At 50.0% G+C, this 22487-nt stretch overlaps 1 protein-coding gene across 1 annotated transcript in view; it reads right to left on the bottom strand.

Annotated features, from left to right (window-relative positions):
• The window catches only part of Vwf (von Willebrand factor), a 147916-nt gene that overhangs the window by 78111 nt on the left and 47318 nt on the right, over positions 1-22487 (bottom strand). The window contains exons 10-16 of the mRNA XM_005365251.2: positions 21617-21663; positions 14415-14551; positions 13459-13597; positions 12062-12162; positions 7537-7732; positions 6699-6914; positions 2781-3021 (exon numbers count right to left, since the gene is read on the bottom strand). Coding sequence (XP_005365308.1) covers positions 2781-3021; positions 6699-6914; positions 7537-7732; positions 12062-12162; positions 13459-13597; positions 14415-14551; positions 21617-21663 — 1077 coding nt within the window. The remainder of the gene's footprint in view (positions 1-2780; positions 3022-6698; positions 6915-7536; positions 7733-12061; positions 12163-13458; positions 13598-14414; positions 14552-21616; positions 21664-22487) is intronic.

The following is a 22487-nucleotide window of genomic DNA, read 5'->3' as shown; positions in this document are numbered from 1 at the left end:
GAGAGAGAGAGAGAGAGAGAGAGAGAGAGAGAGAGAGAGAGAAAGAGAGAGAGAGAGAGATTGTAAAGAAGAAGATGGGGAGGGGAGAGGAAGAAGAGGAGAAGAGAAATAAAAGGTGCCAGGGAGGTTGTAGAGAAACAGTTACCCTGGTCCAGTGCTGGTGGGAATTTCAATGCTATGGACTCCGTAAAACAATAATCTGGTAGTTCTTTGAAAAGGTAAATAGAATTACTATATGGTCCGGCAGCTGCAGTCAGGGATATATACCACCTCCCAAATCTGAAAGCACACACTCAGATACTTAAACACCAATGTCCATGACAGCACTGTTCACAACAGCAAGGAAGCATAGCAGCCAAATCTCCACCAACAGATGAATGAATAAGCAAAAGGTAGCATGTATGCGATGCATACGCACAGAGGGATACCAGTCAGTCATTAAAAGAACGGGGTTTGTATATATACAACAACAATAATGAGCCTTGAAAACATTAACGTAAGTGAAAAAAAAAAAACAGATGCAACGAAAAGCATGCGTGTTGGATGCCTCCACTCATATGAGATATCTAAAGTGAATATCTAAAGAGAGCCGCGAATGAATGGGGTTGCATTCATAATGGAAAAGTCAAGCGGCTATGACTAGGCTGGGAAGCAACGAAGAGTTACTATTGAATGGGCACCGTTTCTTTCAGGAACACAAATGCTCTAGAGACAGGTGGGAGGAGTTGTACAGTGTGTGAACGTACTTCATGCCACTGGTAAGCCTTAGAGGCTCAAAAGGCAAGTGTCGCGTCTTTTTAAAAATCTTTCTGTTTTCAAGAGTCTGCATGTGTATGCGTGTTTTGCATGTATGTGGACACACTTGTGCGGGTGCGGGTGCATGCTTGTGTGCATGTGTGGAGGCCCGAGGTTGATGTGGGGAAATCATCCTTGATTGCTCTTTTTATCCACAGAGACAGCGTTGCTCAGCCAAGAGCTCTTCAACGAATCTGTCTAGCTGATTTGATCTGGAGATCCGTGTCTCTGACTTCTGAGCTGTCATTACAGGTCAGACCTACTCAGCATTTGCATGGGCTCTGGGGATCCCAACCCCAGTCCTTAGACTTGCACAGCAAGCTCTTCAGTTGCGGAGCCATCTTCCCAGCCCACCATTTTACATCTTTCTTAATAATAATAATAATAATAATTAATAATGGGCAATTGCTGAGGGGTGAAGCAAGCTCTACTTGCCCGCTAGTGTTTTAAGGTCCCGGAGGGAAACATTTGAGAAGTGTTACCAGGCAATCCTTTGATGGAGCTAAGGCCAAAAGATCTGGCCAACAGCATGCGCTGTGACATCTGCCTTCTGTGTCCCTGGGGTCCACATGCACAAAGTCAAGCAATCACAGGTGGAAAACATTCCAGAGAAAATGAACTGCATGAGACAGGCCTTGCTCCCTGTACTGCCAGGGCAGAGCAATGGGACAAGGAGACACAGCGCTTACCAATGTAGGTGCTGAGCACCATCTGGAGATGACTTAAGTACACAGGAGGACGGACATGGGTCATGCGCAGGAGCTATGCTAGTCCGGGTGAAGGATTCTACGGCCTCACACTCAGGACTTGGTCCTCTCCTGCTCCTAATTCATGCCTCTTAGTGACTCCCATTACTCTCAGGGCTAGAGGGATTCTCAAATTCCATCCCCCCAAGTTAGACTACGGGGTACAGTCATCCATCCACATTTCCTCTTGGAAAGTCAGTCCATAAGGCCAGCATCTCCACTGCACTTCCAGAGAGCACTCTTGATACCTCCCGTCAGTGTCCTGAGCACCTGCAGGGCCATCTCCCACCCTCTGGCCCCTTCTTGTCCAGGCATATCTCCAGAGGCTCTGGCTTCTGGCCTCTGTTCTCCCTTCCCCCGGGACAGCTTGCTCCAGGGCCTCCCAGTCTCCCTGTCAGTGTTGTCAACATCTCCCCACAGTCTCCAGAACCCACTCCCTAAAGCTACACATTCTCTTCCTTGTTCTCTGTTCACATCCCCTTCTAAGGGCCCCAAGAATCGGTCCTCTTGTGTAGTCTAACAGTCCCTGACCCTGACTCCAGGAGAGGTGGGAAGACCTGACAGATGCATCGCCTGTGGGTGGGATTAGTACCCAGCTCCTGGGGAGTGGGTGAGTCTCAAGAGACCAGATGAGTTATTGGGAGAAAGAATGAGGCTGCTTCGTGTACCATACATGTCTCCCACATGCCGTGAGACCGTCTCCAGATGCAGATACTCAGGCCTGGAGATTTCTCTCAGTCTCCAGAACCAGAATCCAAAAGAAACTTCTTATTCTATAAAAGATCCAATCTCTGGGATTTAGTTAAAGCAACTCAAAACACACTAACAGGCAAAACACCACGGACGTGAAGCCGCTTTGCCATGATCTTCTCATTCAAGTGTACACTATAAAGAGTCTGAGAGGAGGGGACATGGGACACCTCTGTTTTCCTTTCTAGAGAAGGGAAAGTGAGTCCTAGCATAGAAAGGGGATAGTACAACTCAAGAACTCCCAAAGTTGGCATGGAGATGGCACTGTTTACTTCTGGACCCTGAAGACTTGGAAGGACTCTCAGCTCGACTTTCACCTTGGTATGCAAGTCCGGACAAGCCACTTCCCTTTGAGGCCTCAGTTTCCCCATCCATGTGAAAAAAAAAAGATCTGAAGAACCATTTTCCTGTCCAGTTCTACCACCAAGGAAGTCATTGCCATCCTCCCAAGCATCCAGACTCACAGCCTCGCTGGCTGGCTGCACTTACCACATGGTGTGGTGGTCGGAGAAGATGTCTGCAGGCTGGAAGAGCTCCCCGTCATAGTAACAGGGACACTGGGCCTTGGGCACACAGTCCCCCCTTTCATCCTGGTAGAGCCCTGGCGGGCAGAAGCAACCCTCAAGACAGACGTCACTGCATTCCTCATCCGGGTAGGAGAGGGAGCGGCAGGTCAGGTTGCAGGAATTGCCGCACTCCAGGTACACCTGACCCTGTGGGCAGCTCAGTGCTGGAGACAGGAGACGGAAGAAGGCATCAGATTAGACATTGTACCTTGCAGCTGTGACCACCGCTACAACTGTATGGTTGTAGCCATCCCTTCCCCACTCTGAGCAAAAGTGTATCTTCAGGTGCAAAAATGTACTTCGAAATTATGGGTACACACATTTTCTCTCTTTACTCAGAAGAGAGTGAGCAGACTGTCCTTGCCTGCGAATCCTCTAAATCTAGAACATTAAAGTCCTGGTGAAATGGGAGTGGTGGGCAGGAACATCTCCCCGGAGAGAAGGACAGTGGTGGCTACAATTTTTGAGAACCTACTGTGTACTCTGCTCCTAACAAGGTTAGGTCCTATCACTCCCTTCTGGCACCCTTACACATAGATGCCAGCAACAATTGAGCTAAGAGGCTTAAGGATCTGGGAGCAGAGGTGAGATCTAAGCCCCAACTCTCAGGCCCCCTAAAGCTCATGCTCTTACCCATCACACTTCAAGAAGGGAACAGTCCCTCTGCAGACATCCATGTTACAAGCCTGGACACTTACACCTACCCACAGCAAAGTGGACAGCCTCTGTCTGCTCACAGCCCTCACCCCCACCCCGATGCTGGGGCTTTTGAATAGAAATGAGAAATACTATATGGCTATGCAGAAGAAAATGCTAAGGCAGCTAGAGGAGGGATTCTGTCCCCCATGTCCCCAAGTTCGAATCACAGCTCCACCTCTAGTTAGCATGACACTCTGAGTGCCACTCTCCATGGAACGTGGCAACAATATCTGTTGGGTCTCTGTGGAGGTTAGATGAGGCAACCTGTCACAGACGCTCACTGCTATTGTCATTGTGACATTGGAAGGGAGTCCCAGCCCGGCTCAGCAGGCTCAAGATGGGAGTCATGTCCCAGAGAAAAATCTTAACCTCAGAAGACCCGACTCTCCCTTCCTGCACTGTGGCCATCACGCACCTGTAGTCTAATGAACACACAGATGACAAAAGTCTTTATGGGATGGTAAGAAGGGAAGGGGGGGGTGATGGGTGCCTTTTACCCTTGCGTGTGGGTTGCTGTCCAGGAAATGAGAGCTGTGCTCTGGGCAGAGTCTTTCCAAGAACAATAGAGCCTTCCTTCTCAGGGACAGTCACTTTCTCCAGCAGCTACCACAGACAGAACATCCCATAGAAGCTGTAAAAGGTATCCCCGGCCATGAACTTCTGAGGAGACCCTGAGCCTCTCCCTGCTACCATCACCTCAGCTCTGTATCTTAAGTTAGCTGGGAAGACAGACGATTCCCTAGTCACGTGAGTCACTGGCTTGCTTCCTTCTGGAGGAGTGGAAAGACTGAATGTACAGAGGGGAGGTGGGGTGATACTAGGGCAGGCTAGCCCACAAAGGCAGCAACTCCCTTCATTCCGCGTCATGCGCGAGGGCACTTTCCATCCAGTGAAGAGCAGAGGGAGCCAAGGGCTCCCCTCTCCACCAGCAGAGCATCTCCAGAGCTGCCATCAAGGCTCATCGAGTTTCTCCTTGAGCCTTCCTCCTTCAGAAAACCATGCACCCCTCAGTTAAGCAGAGATGTATGTCTATGCCAGGGCTGTGTGAGGCTCGGGGACACCGAGTCCATGCCCTCAGGGGTCCATGGTCTTGTCTTCCCAAGAGGAAATAGCCATTTTACAAGGACAAAACAATGTGCATGCTGCCCCGAGTCTCTTTGGGGCATTACACAAAAGTAACCACATGGCATGTCCTTGTTCCTTGATTGCTCCCAGTGACATTCTTCAGAATGGAAGCAGTGGTTTGGGAGCTCTGTCCATTTCTCAAGAAGGCAGAAAGAGGTTGAGGACCAGGAGACAGACAGTAAACCTAGGCTTCTATACGTGAGGAAAGTCAGAGACTGGAACCCAGGAGGCTGGCCCACTCTCTTTGGGCTCAGAAAAGCAAGCCAAGGCCATCTGTCACATAAACTCACAGGGGACAGGTCCCCCTTGTCCTTAAACATCTCCTTCCTGCCAGTCAGCCCCACAGCTCTCTTAGAAAGGCTCAGGAGCCTGTCAACTGGAGTCACTCCTATTCTCTTGGTTTAGGTTTTGTTTTGTTTCATTTTTCAAGGCAGGGTTTCTCTATGTAACAATAGCGACTGTTCTGAAACTCACTCTGTAGACCAGGCTGGCCTCAAACTCAGAGATCTCCCTGCCTCTGCCTCCTGAGTGCTGGGATTAAAGGCGTGCACCACCACTGCCTGGCTAGTCACCCCTATTCTTAGCCGACTCACTCTGCAACACAGTCAACTCATTGCCCACGCTTGCTTCTGTGGAGGTGAAGAACAACTGCCCCTAAGAGATGAAAGAATGTTCCCGAAGGCTGTTGGCCTTCAGAGAGAATGCCCTGCATTAACACAGCCTTCTGAAGCCACTGCCCTGCAGACAGCTGGTATGGAATTCCTGATACTGGTGGGCAACAGAAGCATGTTCACAAGCAGCGCACCACCGACTGGCTCCCCCGTTGCTAGACGTAGACACAAAGAGGGGGACAGAGGTGAAGGGCTCGGGGTCACAGGGCAGCTAGACCACAGGTGAAGTTCCAGAAAAGCCGGGGCTCCAACCTTTGGGCTCCCAGCATTCCCTCCATCCAGGGCTAGAGGGAAGAGGAGGGCACAGCATGCACCCCTTCATCCCACCACCGTTCAACATATGTTCCTCTCTGTAAAAGACTGCTCAGACTAAACACAAGCTCGCAGGACAGCAATATTAACACATGTACTTCTCTTCAAATACATAATGTCAATTTTGTTTTCACCACTGCCCCTAACTCCTGTTTCCCTGCTTCTGTCAGGGCAGCCATTGTAGTCTCCAAACACACCTGCCTCACTCCAAAAGCCAGAGTTCGACCTTTGTTCCTCTCCCCGACTGCCTGCCTCATATCCCCATTCTGCTAACTTTTCTCTGCCCCAAATGCACCTTTGTAGACCTTTGGTCAAGAACACCCTCCCCCGAGAGTGCTCCTCGGCTACCCCTCCCCTAAATCCCCTCACTTCATCCCTCCTCCAAGGGAGGTCTCAAAAAGCAAGCTTCGAGATCCTATCTCCCAATTGTCCGAGACCAGACACTAGCCAAATGTCCCCAGAGGAACGACAGCAAAGAGTCTTAGGGTCCAGGGGCCACAGGGCAGGAGCAGAGACCAGCTCTGATGGCAGGAATCTACCCCAGAGAGGACAGATGTATAGTCAGCTGGAACAATGACATTATTCAGCGCTGCATAACTTTATACAATGCCAAAGACGTGGGCCAAAACTCACTGGCGTCTTGACTGAAATGATAAACAAAAGATTCCTGCATTCCAAGCTCACTCCACGCACATATGGTCTTTCCTGACCCTACAAGGAACGAACACTAGGTGGCAGCAGTTACAGGCAATCTCAGCTAGGCACCGACTCACGACGAAGTTTCATGGCTTTGGAGTAAAGGGATCACACTTGCTTCTATGCAGGAACCCACGCCACCAGCAGCCAGGAGCAGAAGGCAGGAAAAAAATGGCTACAAATGAACTCTAGATCCAGGTTTGTCACTGGGGCCTGTTTCCAACTGAAATAATTCAAAGAAAGGGTCTTTGAAAAGGACAGGTGAACACAGCCCCACGAGGTGCCAGGAGAGTTTGTGAGGGTTGCCAAAAGGAAGTAAAGTGCTTATGGGCACTCACCACAGAAGTCTGGCTCCCGCCACCCGATGTGAATGCCTTTTCCGGCGCACGCAACGGCATAGTTGGCTACTGCACTGCACAGGCAATCCCGGCCGTCAGCGCAGGAGCAAACATCATAACGGCAGTTCTGCAGGTAGGGCAGAGGGCTGACTGCGTGGTGGCAGGCCTCGAATTTGGAGGACGTCAGGAGCATGCAAGACTCCTCCGCAAACCTGGCTGTTGTGGAGAGAGAAAAGCCAGTGCGGGATAAGATGCGGGCCTGCCAAGGCCTCTGGGGTCAGTTACAAGGGATTCTCACATCCTTACTCCACCCCACCCCCACTCAGGAGCAGAACCTTGCTGCCTTGTCTGTCGACAGTTACTGCAAAAGCAAGTCTCTCTGGCTTTGGTTTCTGGGTCCAATTCACTGCCCTGCGTTTGACTCCGTTACAGGTAAAAATGAATTCCCACACTCCCGCTGCCCGGAGACAGGGGTCAGAGCAGCAGAAGCTCAGGAGAGCAGAGAGGTTGTGGGGCTGTGCTTACACAGGGCCACTGCAATGCATATTACACAATAATTCCACCCTAGAGCCCGTTGCTGCCCTAAACTGAGACCTTCCCGGTCTAAATTATTGTGTCTAAGAAATGACACAGTATTCTCTTTTGGAGGGGGGATTCCATACATGGAGGATGTTCAATAAACAAACTTTAAAAAGGAAATTAGACAAATGTAGATATGGTCAAAACGCCAGTGGTCAAAACAAGGGCTGGGCCAATGGTATCTCTGCCTCCCCCGGAGTATACTGTCCCATAGAATGCCCGGAACAGGGGAGACCCCAGGGCTCTGGGGCTCACATACTCAAGCGTGGGTTCAGGCTGCACGGATCGCTGTGCTGTCTATGCAGGTCCGGACAGTCCCCTTGAAGCTTCCAGGAGTTTCCGAAGTCGACCACCATGGGCTCCACGAGGCCGGCGGGCGTGAGGAAGTCGTCGCCCTTGTTGCCATTGTAATTCCCACACAAGCCGCAGGTCTTCCCAGAGTAGACAGGGGACAGCTGCGGAAGACAGAAGACAGACAGCTGTCCCCAACCGCAGCAGGGGTCTCGCTTAGCTAATGAGATCGTTTCCCCACGTGAAAAATAATTGTCTATGACAGCTAAGCTCTGGGCTGCAAACAGGAGGGAAGCTGCAAACTATAGAGTCAGGGTACCAGCTCTGTCCTTGCTCTCCAGTCGCTGGGCAGAGAGCAGCCAGCCATGATCACTCTAAAAATTATATTCATTAATTAAATAATACATTATAATATATTGTATAGTAATATATTTATTTAGAAATATATTGTTGATTTTACTTTTAATTAAGAGTATATTCATAATAATATATTCTTATTTCATATATATGATATAGTCACTTTGGAAGGCACAGTAGAGGCCCAGAGAGAAAAAGGACATGCCTAAGACCCCAGAGAGAGTGGTAGAGCTGGGAAGAGCAAGCATGTTGACTCCTTCAAATTCATGTGCTTCCTGTACCCATGTCCATCAGTGGACATGGCTAAGCAACAACGAGATGACGTGTGAGCTGTCCCCTGAGCAGGTATTGGTCACAAGTGGGCAAGGCAGATAGCGGAGTGCAATCCAAGCCCCATGGAGCTCGTGTCTGGTATCCAGAAGCAATGCCTTTCTTCTAAGTCTCCTGCTGAGGACATTGGGGGTCAGATTCCATTCCCATCACTCACTCTCTGATCAGATCTCAGGGGTGAGCCAGAGGTCTGAGCCCAAAGTGCACATCCACAACCAAGTAGTGGCATGGAGGCGGCCTTTCCCCAGAGCGGGGCGCTGATGGTTTCTGTTGGGCAGATTTGGGGAGGTGGTAGGGACCAAAGCTGAGAGAGTCCGCTCTATCTGTGGGTTGTTAGTAAGACCGGGTGACTCTCCTGATGTCCCAAAGCCTCACGAGTTAGGCCTGGACTCCAGCAGTCACCTCTGGGAGCCCCTTCCAGCTTCCAGCTGTGACTTAACAGGGTGGTTCCTGCCCCTCCCCTACTTTATTTCTCTCCCCAGGCTTTATTCTAATAGGTGACATTTAGCCTTGTTTGTTTTATTTATTCTCCGTCTTCCTCATTAGAATTCAAACTAAACGAGGCAAGCATTTTACTGCCGTTTCTCTGTTGGGCCTTCATCGCCTCTAATACAGTGGTGTCTGTCTTCTGTTCAGGTGGCAGTAACAAAATGCCATAGATTTGAGGATTATAAACAACAGAAACGGTATCATCTGGAGGCCAGGAACTAAGGTCAAACCCCAGCAGATACAGCAGTAGCAGGGTACCTCTTTCTAGATACCAGCTTCTTGCGGCAAGGCTCATGGTGGAAGGGGCTGGCTGGCTCCCTGGAGCTCCTTATAAAGGCATTAATCACATTCTTAAGGGCTGGCCCTTAGTGAGTTCATCCCCAGCCAAAAGCCCCTACCTCCAAACACCTTCACCTTGGAGCGTGAGGACCGCAACACAGGAAATTCACTGGGACACCCTAATATTTGTCAAATTGAATGAATGGGTTGGATGAATAAAAAGATAAATTGCCACAAAAAGAGGCTCCCTCCTGATACCAGATGAAACACAGACTGTCAAGGCCACCTGAGCAAAGTGGCAGCAAGCTACACGCCTTCATCCCGCCTCCCCCACTTCTCGGCGTATCTTTCTCTCCTTCCCTACATCAGGTGCCCACAGGCTCCCAGAGTCCCCCGTGGCCACTCTTACTTGCCTTCCCTCAGCCGCTTCAAGCATGTTTTTTTCTCTGTGTCCTCTTAGCCTATCTCAGGGGACACCATGGTCAGGGGTTGGAAGAGAGGGTGAACCCAGGGACACTGACCTTGGACACAGACCCTACAGTGTCTCAGCTCTGGGAATTTTGAGAAGACACTATCTGAAACAGGCCACCCAGCTCTGTGACAACGGGGACTGACCCAGGTCCTCCTAGTACCTTCTGAGGCTGAACTTGGCCTGCATGGGAGTCACCTGAGCTGACCGACCATATCCCCGCTGCCTGGGGTCAAGGCATGCATATCACACACAGGTGGAAAGAGATTAAGGGCCCCTGCAGCACCTTGAACCCCAGGCCTGCTGGCCTCCAGCCAGCTCTTCCCCCAAGCTCCAGGGGTCAATTCAAATGCTCTCAAATCCTCCTGCCCCTCACAAATGCACCTTTTCATGGCAAAACCAACAGTAGGATATTCCCATGGGCCTCGAGGTCACCTGACCTTGTCTTGCACCTTAGTCATGTTTTCTTCTCTTCCTTTTAGCCAAGATAATCAAACCCCACTACGACCATTTCTACAGCTGAAGGTCTAGCTTTCTCCTCTTCCGAGAGATAAAGAACAGAGCATTCTGAGGTAAAGGCGGGCAGCTGCCCAGGAGGGGAGGTACAGGAGTAGAAACCACACAAAGCCGGCACACCCACCCTGCACCTTGTGGATGCTGGGAAGGCAGACTCCCAGCAAGCACTCCCTGGAGGCCTGGTGAGCAGAAGGCAAATTAGACCCACCCAGGCCCGGAGCCCCAAGGTCTGTAACCACAACCTCCACCTGCCACATCACCATGGTTCTAGCAGAGCCCCGTCTCTAGCTCTGACCGGAAATGGGACAAGAGGCTCTCCTGGTTCCTCCTGCTCCCTGAGCTATGGCTACAGTCATTTTACAAAAGAAGAATGGAGTTCATGTGGCTCCCTCTTGGAGGCTCTACAACCGGAGAGTGAACGTGGCCACATGGGAAGGGAAGAACAGCAGCTCGTAGGGACTTGGAACTCCCACCATGGAGTTACACCCAGGACACTGGGGAGCAGGGACCCCCGGATGTGGGGCAGGCTCTTCAGGCATCCTAAGTCTGCCCTAGAACGTTGTTTCTCCAAGAAAGGTCTTAGAGCCCATCAAGGTCTTTTGAGGACCTTTCTAGGTGTCTTCGAGACTGAATCTTTTTTTTTTTTTCTCGAGACAGGGTTTCTCCGTAGCTTTTGGTTCCTGTCCTGGAACTAGCTCTTGTAGACCAGGCTGGCCTTGAACTCACAGAGATCCACCTGCCTCTGCCTCCCGAGTGCTGGGATTAAAGGCTTGCGCCACCACCGCCCTGCGAGACTGAATCTTTTCATAGCTATGTGACCTTTGCTCTTGTCTTTCCCTTCTCATTCTCATACAAGCACCCAGTGGAATTTTCCAGAGGTCCTGTGACATGAAATATTGTAGCAGATTGATTGCAAGTAGACCTGAGAATCCAGCTGTCTTCTAGTAAGTGAATCGTTAGAGAGCTGCGCAGCCATGTGCAGCCATGGCTCTCTTCTCACTGCCAGTATTGTCTCCTGACCCCATCTAACTTATTTTTCCAAACTGCTTACCAATGTCTACTAGGTAACAAGGTTTAGCGTTAATTCATGTTTTAGCGTCTCTGGGTTAACTTTTCTGCTGTTTGGGGTTTCGCTTTCTGTTTGTGATGGGGTCTTACTATGGAGCTCAGGTTGGCTGAAACTCACTATGTAGCCCAGGCTGGCCTCCTCCTCCTTGGCCCTAGGATATGTCACTCTGCTCAGCTTTGACTTAACCATTAATCTGGGGGTCAGTAGATATAATCTCACTGAAGATCTCAGGGACCCTCCTCAATCATTCTTAAGAATCTAACAGCATCCCGAGACCAGACAGTGAGGACCATGGTCTAACGGAAGGACACCAGCCAGAGAACTAACTCTCGTTGTGTTGTGACTGAGTGTGGGCTTCTGGTGTCCCTCCATGTCCCCTGGCTGTCTCCCTTATGAAACAGCACTAGCGAGAGTCATTCCTGCTTTGCCCACCTGCCAGGGACTTTGCATGGTCAGCAAATCTGAAAGCCCAGTAAATATACGTGTTACTGTCCAATCTGATTAGACAACCCATCCAGAGAACATGGCCCACGCATACATCAGTGTAGGAATGTGGATGATGCCCCCTGTGGCCTTCTCCAGATGCTGTAAGGGAGGATGTCCAGTCTGAGCTGAGTGCTCCAATCTGGTTCTTCCCCTGCTCCCCACAATGAGTGTCCAGGGATACCCCTTGATCCAAGGTCTCATTGCAGTGAGGAAACTGGCCAGTAAATCCTCCATGCCAGTCCTCCAGGATGGACGTTCATTCTGGAGATCAGCACAGTACCCAAGCGCCAGAGGGAGAAACCCCAGGACCAACAAGGAGCACCCAGAAAACATACATCAGTTTCTCATACAGAGAGAGGCCTGTTCCTTGCTCTGGGGGTGTGGAGGGTGAGGGGAAAGAAATTCTTCTCGTACCACACAAAGCCATTTTGCCCAGAGCACAAGGGGTACTTTGTAAAGGTCGGCTCCAGAAAGGCTGGAGCTCGGGAAGGGACCTACCTTAACCAGCAGCCGCCCGCGGCCATCCCAGTCCATCTGCAGATCTTCCCCATAGCTGAGGCGTACAGAAGCCATCACCGTGTGCTGGATGCGGAGGTCACCTAGGAAAGAACAGGGCGGGTGTAGTAGGTTCAGGGAGGGAGGTGACAGGTGTACTGTGAACCTGTGATGTCCCAAAGTATCATGTCAAAAACGAACAAGGAGTGGAGTGGAAGGCAGATAGGCGTCCTCGAGGCTGGGGGTTGAGGGGCCGGCACTCTCTGGAGGAATGGTTAACTGGGTGGATAGAGGTAAATAAATTCCCAGAGGAGCCCATGAGCTGCCACAACCTGTAATTCCCCTCGTGGACGTAAGAGGGCAGCAGAAGCTCCAGCATCCTCTGTGCTGGTGTTTGTCAACTAGAGTAACCTGGGAGGAGGGAACCTCACTTGAGAGATTCCTGCACTTTGACCTGTAGGCATGTCTGTCTGTCTGTGACATTCTCTTGATTGTTGTTTGATGTAGAGATGCTACACCCGGGCAGGTGGCCCTGGGAGTTATAAGAAAACTTATAACTCCCAAACACCAGGCTGGGGAGCAAGCCAGTAGTCAGCCTTCCTCCTGCTTGAGTTCCTGCCTCAACTTCCCTCAGTGATGAACTATGAGGTGGAAGTGGGAGATGAAATAAATGCTTTCCTCCCAAGTTGAATTTGATCAGGTTTTTGTTTTGTTTTGTTTTGTTTTGTTGTTGTTGCTTTCATCATAGCAACAGAAAGTGTCAAGGACAACCACTAAACCTGATGCTTGAGCATGCTGGGCCCCTGTTGGTGTGCAGGCTGGATTGCAATCCTCCTGGCTGAACCATGCTGTGTGCAAAAGATGGAAGCAGGGGAATCTGCTGCTGTGGGAAGGTGGAGATGCAAATAAAGCTCGTGCCTGGCCTCGGAGCCATTCATCAGCTCTCTGGGGGTTGTTCTCAGCAAAAAACGCACATGAATACACAGTGTGCTCCCTCACCAGGCTCATCTATTGTGTGCCAAGCTAGGGTTGTGGGCTACAGGGGAGCCAGGGGTCATAGAGGAGAGATCTGAAGGCCACTCTAAAGGTTAAGCTTGGGAGCTGTGTGATAGCAAGTCAGTTAATGTGACCTGGGAAGGTTTTTCTTGTAAGGCACTTGCTCCAAGTGGCATCCTTTGAACTGACCTTTCTTCAGTCGCCCCTGACCTCTCAGCTGGGTCGACCTCTGCCTCAGGAAGCTCTTGCTTGCAGAGACAGTGTACCCAGGACACCACCGCCTGCCCCCCCCCCACACCAGTTAAATCTCTGTCACGTTCCCAGGAAAGAAAGGGGTGTCCTCAGAGGGCAGGGACAGATATTGAGAAGATGCTACAGTATGGAGGACGGGGTCGTGAGCTCACCTTGCAGTAAAGGAATCTGGACATCCTGGCCATCAATGGCCACTCCTCCTCCGTGTTTCAGCTTCACAAGGCTGTTGTGCAGGGCAGACAGCCGCACAGTGACTGAGCGGGTACAGACAGCATCAGGGTCATCGGCACACTGACAAAGGAGATGCAGAGTGACCTTACCACAGCCCCTACCAGCTCCAGTATCCAGCCTCAATTCTAGAGGGCACGGGCCTCTGGAAGAGCACACTTCCGTTCTCACAGATGCCGAAAGTATGGGGTGCCCAGGGCTGTGCATGAACGCCCTAACCCAAGCCACACTCCCACCCGTTCCGTTCCCATCCTTGCATGTTTTTTTTTAAGTTTTTTTTTTTTTTTTTTTTTTTTTTGGTTTTTCGAGACAGGGTTTCTCTGTGGTTTTGGAGCCTGTCCTGGAACTAGCTCCTGTAGACCAGGCTGGTCTCGAACTCACAGAGATCCGCCTGCCTCTGCCTCCCAAGTGCTGGGATTAAAGGCGTGCGCCACCACCACCCGGCCATGTTTTTTTTTTTTAAATGAATCTTAAGCCCTCAGCTCTCCTTATTCCTTGGACCTATTAAACCCCCCAAATTAGAGACTTCCCCTAGGGTAGAAGTCCTACAACTTTCCCCATCCTTGCTGGATGTACCTGGAGAGTACACACTTGTCTAAAGGAGAGGACCCTGTAGCTCCCCACCCCAATCCACCTTCAGTTTCAAAGAGCAGAGGTTTGGGGAGGTACACACTAGACCTGAGGGGCTGACCCTCTTGAAGAACATGGTAGTCATCCCCCAGGGGCTAGGAAGAAAAAGATGGACTGGGTTTGCATGGAATCCCTGAAGACTGGAGGAAACTATTCCTCCTGTGCACAGGATGGGGCTCGAGCCTCCAGGACACTGCCCTCTCTCCACGAGGCTCCGCAGGCCTCCTGAGAGGCGCCCGGCCAAGCTCACCTGCATGGTCTCTATGACGATGGAGAAAGCATGGTCTTGGCAGTCCCGGGCCAGCAGGTACTGGCAGATGCCACTGAAGGTGAAGTACCTGTCGTCGAAGCTCTTGAAGTGGGATTGGCCTGTGACAAGACACTCTCCTGGAAGGACCCAGAAGAAGGGGTTAGGGGAAAGGCTCTAAGTTGGCAAGGGGGGATACACATAAAAACAGGGTGTCCCCCTCCCAGAGTTCCCAGGCGTCCTTTCCCCCAAGACAATCAAAACTAAATGCTGGCAAAGAACTGCAAATCAATAGGTTTCCACTCTCACACAGGTTGTCCGAGCTGGTCACTGCCCCCTTTACAAACAGAACGTCTTAGTAAGATGGTTACAGAGCTAGAATAGTCTGTGGTGGTGTCAGGGCCGGAAACCTGCAGCTCCTGCCCCTCAAGCCCACTCCACGGGCCCCAAGCTTCCCTGCTCAGGGCCAGGTCAGCTTCAGATGACCGTGACAGAGCTCTGCTCACCAGAATGGGGGAGACTGCCTAGAAACACAGTTTACACTGAAATGGCCTGCTGAGGGGTCTGGGGACAGTCCCACTCCAGGAGAGCCATAAAGGCCAAAAGCCAGAGACAGAGGAAAGAAAAAAGGCAGACTGGCTCGGTGTCAATCAGAGGTTCCATTCCTTCTGCTGGCCTAGTTCACAGGGAACCTGCTCAGGGCTGGGGGAGGGGGGGCAGGGGCCAGGAGGCTTTCTGCATACACATGGCCAGGCAGCTCTGACCTCCACAAGGCCAGCTTCCAGCCCAGGCTGATACATCTGCAGATGGGGACTCTACATGCCCCCTCCTATACAGCTGCGACTTTGTCTTCCAAGGAGTTCAGCCATGAACTCACATTGTCCTAGAAGACGTCTATGCAGAAAAGGCCCTTCCAATGTCTCCACCCAGCTTGGGGAAACTCCATCCTCAAAGCCTAAAATGGACCCTGGGGCTCAAACGGGCATCATACTCTCTTGCCAACTTTTAGCTGAGTGTTTGTGCCAGTTTCTCTCATCTCCTCCATGAGAAATTGTAGAAAGTGTGTATAGAATTCTGTAGAAGTTGTGTCCCAGGAAAGAGTGGCTTCTTGCCACCCACTACTGTTGACTCCACACAGCCAGGGCTAGGTTCTCCACAGCACAGCCTGACCTTGGACAGTCCCCTCAAAGGTCCGCAGCTCCACTTGGGCCCATCTCCAGGGCTGGTGTTGAGGCCTACGGCAGTCTGGATGTCCTGAAAGACTGCAGCGTGAGTCTTCCTGCCCACATGACAAGGACAAGAAGCAGAGGACCCGAGTGTCTGCCCCTCATTGGTATTCTCAGTAACAGGAGGACTGGGCCAGGCTAACTGTACAACTTTGAATTAAGGTGTGGCTCTGCCTTGAGACTATTTGGAGGTCAGGTATAGACAAGCAACCCGAGTGTCTCTCTGTCATCCCTTCCAGTGACTGGTGACCAGTGACCAAAACCAGCCTGAAGAGCATGAAAAAACCAGGTAGGCCCTAGCTCACTCTCCTCCTATACCATGCCCTGCAACGGGGCAAGAGGGGAGCAAAGCTGGGAGAAAGCTGAGCAGCCACACATTGGGGCCAGGGGTCACCCCAACCCATTGTGAACGTCCTGGAACCCAGCAATGTCACAGGAAGGCCTGTCTTAATGAAAATTTTTTCTAAAGTCGCCATGGTTGAACAAACAGAGCAACGTGGCCGCTTGTGTCAAATGCCTTGACCTGGCCACGGTGAAGTAGGTGGGATTCTTCCCCCAGACATCTCCATCCTCTCAGGAACACTCTTATCTGAGTGCGAAGCTGCACTTTCACTCTCTTCGACAATGCCCAGGAAAGGAAGGGTCAATGAGAAAGCACCGCGACTATTGGAAAGGAAAACGCTCAGCCTGGAATCTAATCCTCTGATCTGGCTTCCTGCTCTGACCCTGCTGATTTCTTTCTCAGCAATCAGAAGTCTAAATATTATATGTAGCTTATCTCCTCGGGACAACTGAGAAACTAGGCTGCGAACACAGGAAACCTGGGGAAATGGATGGGTAAGCTGCCGGGAAGTAGCTGGCCAAGGGAACCAGAACATCCCAGCAAACAATGAGCTGCATGGCCAGACTCACGCTCCTCAGCTCAGAGCAGGACAGCTGGGGTGTTTGTTCACGGGCAGGCGGTCAAGGGCAGGCACTAGACGCGAGACACGCAAACTAATGCAAAGTTAGAGGTTCTTAAAAGAGCATACAAAGTAGAGCCATCTAACATTAAAGCCAGGTCCCTCTTGTGTAACGATACACACACACACACACACACACACACACACACACACACACACTTACAAGACTGAAGAAGAGGGGGGAAGGAGGAAGAATAGCAGGAGTAAGAGAAAGGAGGAGAGAAGAGAAAGAAGAAAAGGAGAGAAGGAAGGGGAGGGGAGAGGACGGGAGAAGAAGGGAGAGGAGAGGAGAGGAGAGGAGGGGAGGGGAGGGGAGGGGAGAGGAGAGGAGAGGAGAGGATAAGGAGGATAAGGGAAGCAGAAGAAAGAGATCTCTCATCTAATGGGCACAAGCTCTTCTTCTTATAAGCAAACCATTTGATGTGCAGCTAGTAGGCCCTGGATAGAATGCCCTGCTTGAGATATTGGCTTTTACCTTTTCCTACAGTCATTCCTGCAGAAATGTCAGTCCACAGCCTCCATCAGGGTGAAAAAGACTTCCTGTAGACGCCAGGCTCCTCCAAGCTGGCCTTTAACTCGGTAATTTAATTCCGATTGAATATGAGTGCTGTGTCTCTGCACTCTCTCTGGGAGCCCCCTCCTGGCTAGTGATGGACATTGTCATTCCCAGCTGGCAGATGAGCAAAGTAGAGCCCAGAGAAGCTAAACTTCTCTAAAGAAGTCACCATCTAAAGCAGTCACGGAGCACTTTAAACACAGGCATCACAGACTTGCCCCATGGGTTGGGCTCCACAGTTTCGAATTAGCCTACTCTCTTCAGTACCAGGCCTGGTGCCTCTCTGACCCTCGTCAGTGTGGGCACCTGCCAAGGGGCTTGAGAACAACACAGAGCCTGGGTGGAAGAAAGCCTTGCTATGAAACTGGCCTGAAGGATCACTGATATGACTTCTGGCAGTGTATGATGGAGAGGCTGAGAAAGAGCCACAGGCTGGCAGGCTCCGTGAAAACCACATGCTGCTCGGTGGGTGTTGAACGTTGACCAAAGGCCCATGTCCCAGAAGTGGCACTATCAAAAGTTGTGGCACCGCAGGAGGTGGGCCTTGTGGAAGGTGCTTAAGTGATTGACGTGTGCCCTTGAAGAGGGTTGTAGGACCTATCCTCCCACACGTACACCCCTGCTTATTGGTTTCGGATATAATTGTTCACTCTGATGCACGTCCCAGACATAGGTCTTCATCGCCAGAGACTCTAATGAATGGGGTCACCTGACCTTAAACCTGCAGCTCTAGAATCTTAAACCAAACTAAACCCCTACTTCGCAAGCAAATTGTCAGGTGTTCTATTTTGGTAATACAAAGCTGATCAATGTACCACAGTTTTGCCCATAGATACCCTAACTTCTAGCCAGTAAGCAGAGATGAAAAGGGAGGGGAGAATTTCTAGAAAAGCATCCATAGGGAGCCCCAGCCCCTTCCCAGCAGACTGCCATGCTCCTAGGCCCTTTCCTCACCCTTCCAGTTCTCAGTTCCCACACTCCACTCTTTGCTCTAGGCAGCCTTCAAAGTGAGCCATTGCGTTTGAGGATTTGTGGCACAGGGATCGATGACTAATACACTTTCTTCATTGTCCAGAACCAAAGCCCAGTTCTCTATGCCAAAGAAACATGACCCAGTCCCTCCAGGCTCTTCGCAAAAGCCACTTAGGGAGCTAGGCATAGCCCCTTCCAGAACCTTCCCACTGATTCCTTTCCGCTAAGCTGTTGCTGTTTATCTGAGAGATAAGACATTTCCACTGGCAATAGGAAAGATAAGCCTAAATCCAGCAACCACGGGTGGAGGTGGACAGAATTAGAGGAGGGTCAAAGCAGGGCTTTGAAAATGAGATAAGATCTTAGTAGCTTTGCTAAAAAAAGCATGAAGCCACTCCATAGACAACAAGTCAGGACAACTACCTGCCCTTGTAGGCATCAATAGGCTATCTTGATCCTCAGAAAAGCTCTCGTAGATTTTGAGTTGAAGACCATAAGATAGCATTGTCCGGACAATACTTTCATGGATATATACAATTGGTTGAATGGATGAATAAAAGGATGATAGATAGATAGAAATCCTACCCTGAAGTCATTGATGTTAGGACTCTCACAGCTGGGAGTCCTGAAGAAAACACAGCCAACTAAACTCCTAATTCTGTCCACTGTGGTCTGCAGGGTTTATGCAATGGATCCTTCTGGTTTAGCTATGGAAAGGTTCAGAGGTTGCAGGATATTTGATCACACTGTGTGAAAGGTGCCTTTTGATTGGTTTAATAAAGAGTTGAATAACCAAACTATTTGATGAAATATCACTTCTCCTAATCAAGAGGTCTCTGTTGTTTGAACCTACTCTTTATCAATCTTGATGGTATCTATAGCTTTTCTTCTCTTGTGGAAACAAAAGCATAACCTCTCCCCCAATGCAACACATTTCCTGACTTCCATTATAAAGTTAAAGCATCCTTAAAATATATAGGCTGGTTTAATTCAGTAGTTTTTCCCACAATACAATATCTCTCAGCAGTTGTTGCTTCTTTTCAGAGCATTTGAAAATTTTAAAGTCAACAAAACACCATACAGGATCCAGACACCCTGTGTATTTTCCATCCTTATGTGGCTTATTTTTCATTACTTTACTCTTTCTCTAAAGACTTCACTTTATTATATTTAAACTGTTTATTCTTTTATTACTGTCTATACCCATTTTTTTCCCTTTCTTTAGCATCTAAGCACATTTTTAAGCATTCTGTACCTACTTAGAGGTCTGTACCAGTTTTTGGTCTGAATCTGACTTTTTACATGTCTCCAGCCTTCTCTCACTACATGAGCCAAGCCTTAACTCCCTAGGCTACCACTGTGGGGCTCCACTTAGCACATGGCACTGGCAGTTAACTCCAACCAGGTGTTTTTTACCTAGCACACAAGCTGTTCAAGTTCTCCATTACACAGCAGGGCCCTTTAAAGGAGCCACGCCTCTGTGCACTGCAAGCAGCGGGCTCCATGTCTGGGACTTTTCTCAGTTTCCTCAGACTCTCTGCTTGACTATATGGGTTGGGCCTCCATGTTTGACCCAATTGTAGCAGTACTTTCTCGTCAGGACTGCCAGCCCCCTTATAATGACCCAGAGACTTACTATTAATTAGGAAAGCTTAGCCTTAGCTTGGGCTTGTCCCACTAGCTCTAATAACTTAAATTAACCTGTTTTTATTCCTCTGCATTCTGTCACATGACTTTTTACCAGTCCTTCATTATGAATGTCCAACTCCCTCTGTGTCTTGCTGGGATCTCCTATGTACCTCAGATTCTTCTCCAGGTCCTCTCTCTCCCAGGAAGTCCCACCTATTCTCTTCTGTCTAAATGTTGACCACTCAGCTCTTTATTAAACCAAACAGAAGGTGCCTTTCACACAGTGTGATCAAATATGCAACTGGGCTGTAGTTACGCTGAAGAAGAGCACAGACGGCATTTTCAATAGCAATCTTTGTCCTTTCTTCTAGGATTATCCAAAAGATACAAAGAATAGGTGGCCACTCCTGGGAAGACTAAAGTATTTGATCTAGCTCCCATCAAGTTCCAGAATTTTCCCAGTGTATGGCATGTATTAGACAAGGTCCCAAGTCATAAAGTCCCTAAAGCCTCTAATCTACAGACCTCACATATGAGTCCAGGTATCCAAGCCACTTCTGGCCTCCCTAAGTCTAGTACCAGCAGAGGGAAGGGCAGGCAGAGAGTCCAGCTGACTGTGAACTTGAGTCCTGGCTCTGACCCTTAGTCATTTTGTGACTTTGAGAAAACTCATTAACCTGTCTGTCTGTCTTTCTCTTTTGCAAGGTGAAAACAAACTGTACTTGTCTCACGGGTTGTAACAGTGAGGTAGCATGGAAAGCCCTTAGCACAGTGCCCAGCATATCCAAAACATCACATGGGTGAGCACACATGAAGGACGAGGCAGAGGAAGCTTTGGATAGGTGAGGTTTGCAATAAATAGAGCTGAGGTTATGCAGGTAAACACGGGCAGCTGAGAATACAGTACAACTTCCTAAGCAGTTTCCAGATGGGTAACTAGGGAATGGACCCTTCGCTACCCCAGTTCTCCTGGCATCTGGACCATACTGTGGTCCGCACATCGAACGTTCCAGAAAATTCCAGTGAAACACATGAAAAAGCACTCAAAAGCTGTTTTTGCTAAAAAAGAAACCATTGACTTCTCATTTGCGCCCATGAGCTAGCTAAGAGCAAGAAAAACACTGGGCATTGATCTCTGCCTTCCTGGTGTCAGTCTCCTTTACTTTGGCTGAGGACACAGAGCTAAGGCATTGCTAACCTTGAGTCACCTAGATTCCTGGAATAACAAAACCTCCCAGGGCAGAACCTCGAGCAGATGAGGGCAATTAGATAGGAGGGCGAGGCTGCACCTGCCTCAAGAGCAAGCTTCTAGTAGAAACCAGATTGGTCGCCTCAAGCAACACACACAACAGCAGTAAGGACTTCTTGGGAAGACTTGCGGTCACCGGTCACGAACTCCGAACTCCTTTGTCATCTTGCTAGTGTTGCTTCATCAGGTAAGTCCCCACTCTCTGCCTTTCCCTCTTACTCTGCTTGACTAATGTACTGGGACTATAGAAAACTGGTTTCACCCGAAAAATCCAAGCCAAAAGGATTGTTGGGACCTTCTTCTTCCTCTTGATTTTCCAATGAACACCTCTTCTCTTTGCTCAGCCAGGCCTGTTCAGGTCTCAAAGCTCAGCAACTTAATCCCCAGAGCAAACAGGACTTGGGCAGGGCAATCTACTCCCACTTTAACTGCTGTAGGTGAACCCACATGGTCTACAGCTGGTGGACAGCGCAGCTGAGATCCATAGCCAGAGCTGAAGTCAGGAGGTCTGACGAAGGGGTCACTGTCTGATGTGCCATGGGCTCTCTGTCCAGCAGGCAAGGACACGCCTCTCCACAGAGCAAGGAGAGAAAAAGTGTACAGAAGCCTACCTGGACATTCTTCGTTGCTGCAGATCCATTGGCTGTTCCTGCAGATGCTGTTGGGCAAAAGAGGCTCGGGTCATTGGTTCTGCCAGGAGGGCACCTAATTAAATGAACGTTCACCACAGATAGCCCTGGCCTCCCGGAGCAGGGATACAGGAGAGTAAGAAGAGAATGGTGCCAGAGCAGTCTTTAAAGGGTGAAAGTGGTACAGGCCATGCCTTTGGCCACAAAGGGTCCTTGGAGATGCCATAAAGGAGAAGAAACTGAAACAGAAATAGAAAACCTCGGGTGTCCGGGGGCCCCAGTGGTAGTGAGGAGTCTTGTTCCTCTCCCCATGCACAGCAGGTGGGGGAAGCAAGAAAGACCTGTGAAGGAGGTGAGCCAGAGGCATGCCGGGCAGTGAAGGGACAGGGACGGGGCTCAGCAGGCACTAGAGCAGCGGCTCTCAACCTTCCTGATGCTTCGACCCTTTAGAGTATGGTGGTGACACCCCCACACACATGCATACCATAAAATTGTTTCGTTGCTACTTCAAAACTGTAATTTTGCTACTGTCATGAATCGCAATGTAAATATCTGATATGCAAGATGTCTACTATTTGACTCCCGAAGGGGTTGCAACTCACAGGTTGAGAACTCCTGCACTGGAGGCTGCAGGCAGGGAAAGGCTGGAGGTGGGGCAAGGTGCTGTTTTCCTCAGTGTACAGAGGATAGTGGGCAGATTAGAGGCAATATGCAGAGTTATGCTCAAAGAGATGCTTGAACTAAGCAGGGGCAGGTACCCAGGCTAGGGCCATCTAGGCTCCATAGAACACATGCCAAGGAGCCCCAGGGACAGGTGCCCAGGCTAGGACCATCTAGGCTCCATAGAACACAG

The sequence above is a fragment of the Microtus ochrogaster genome, unplaced genomic scaffold (genome assembly GCF_000317375.1).
Source record: "Microtus ochrogaster isolate Prairie Vole_2 unplaced genomic scaffold, MicOch1.0 UNK1, whole genome shotgun sequence".
NCBI lineage: Eukaryota > Metazoa > Chordata > Mammalia > Rodentia > Cricetidae > Microtus > Microtus ochrogaster.
Note: the sequence above shows the minus strand (reverse complement) of the source record. Positions and strands in the feature narration are given on the sequence as shown.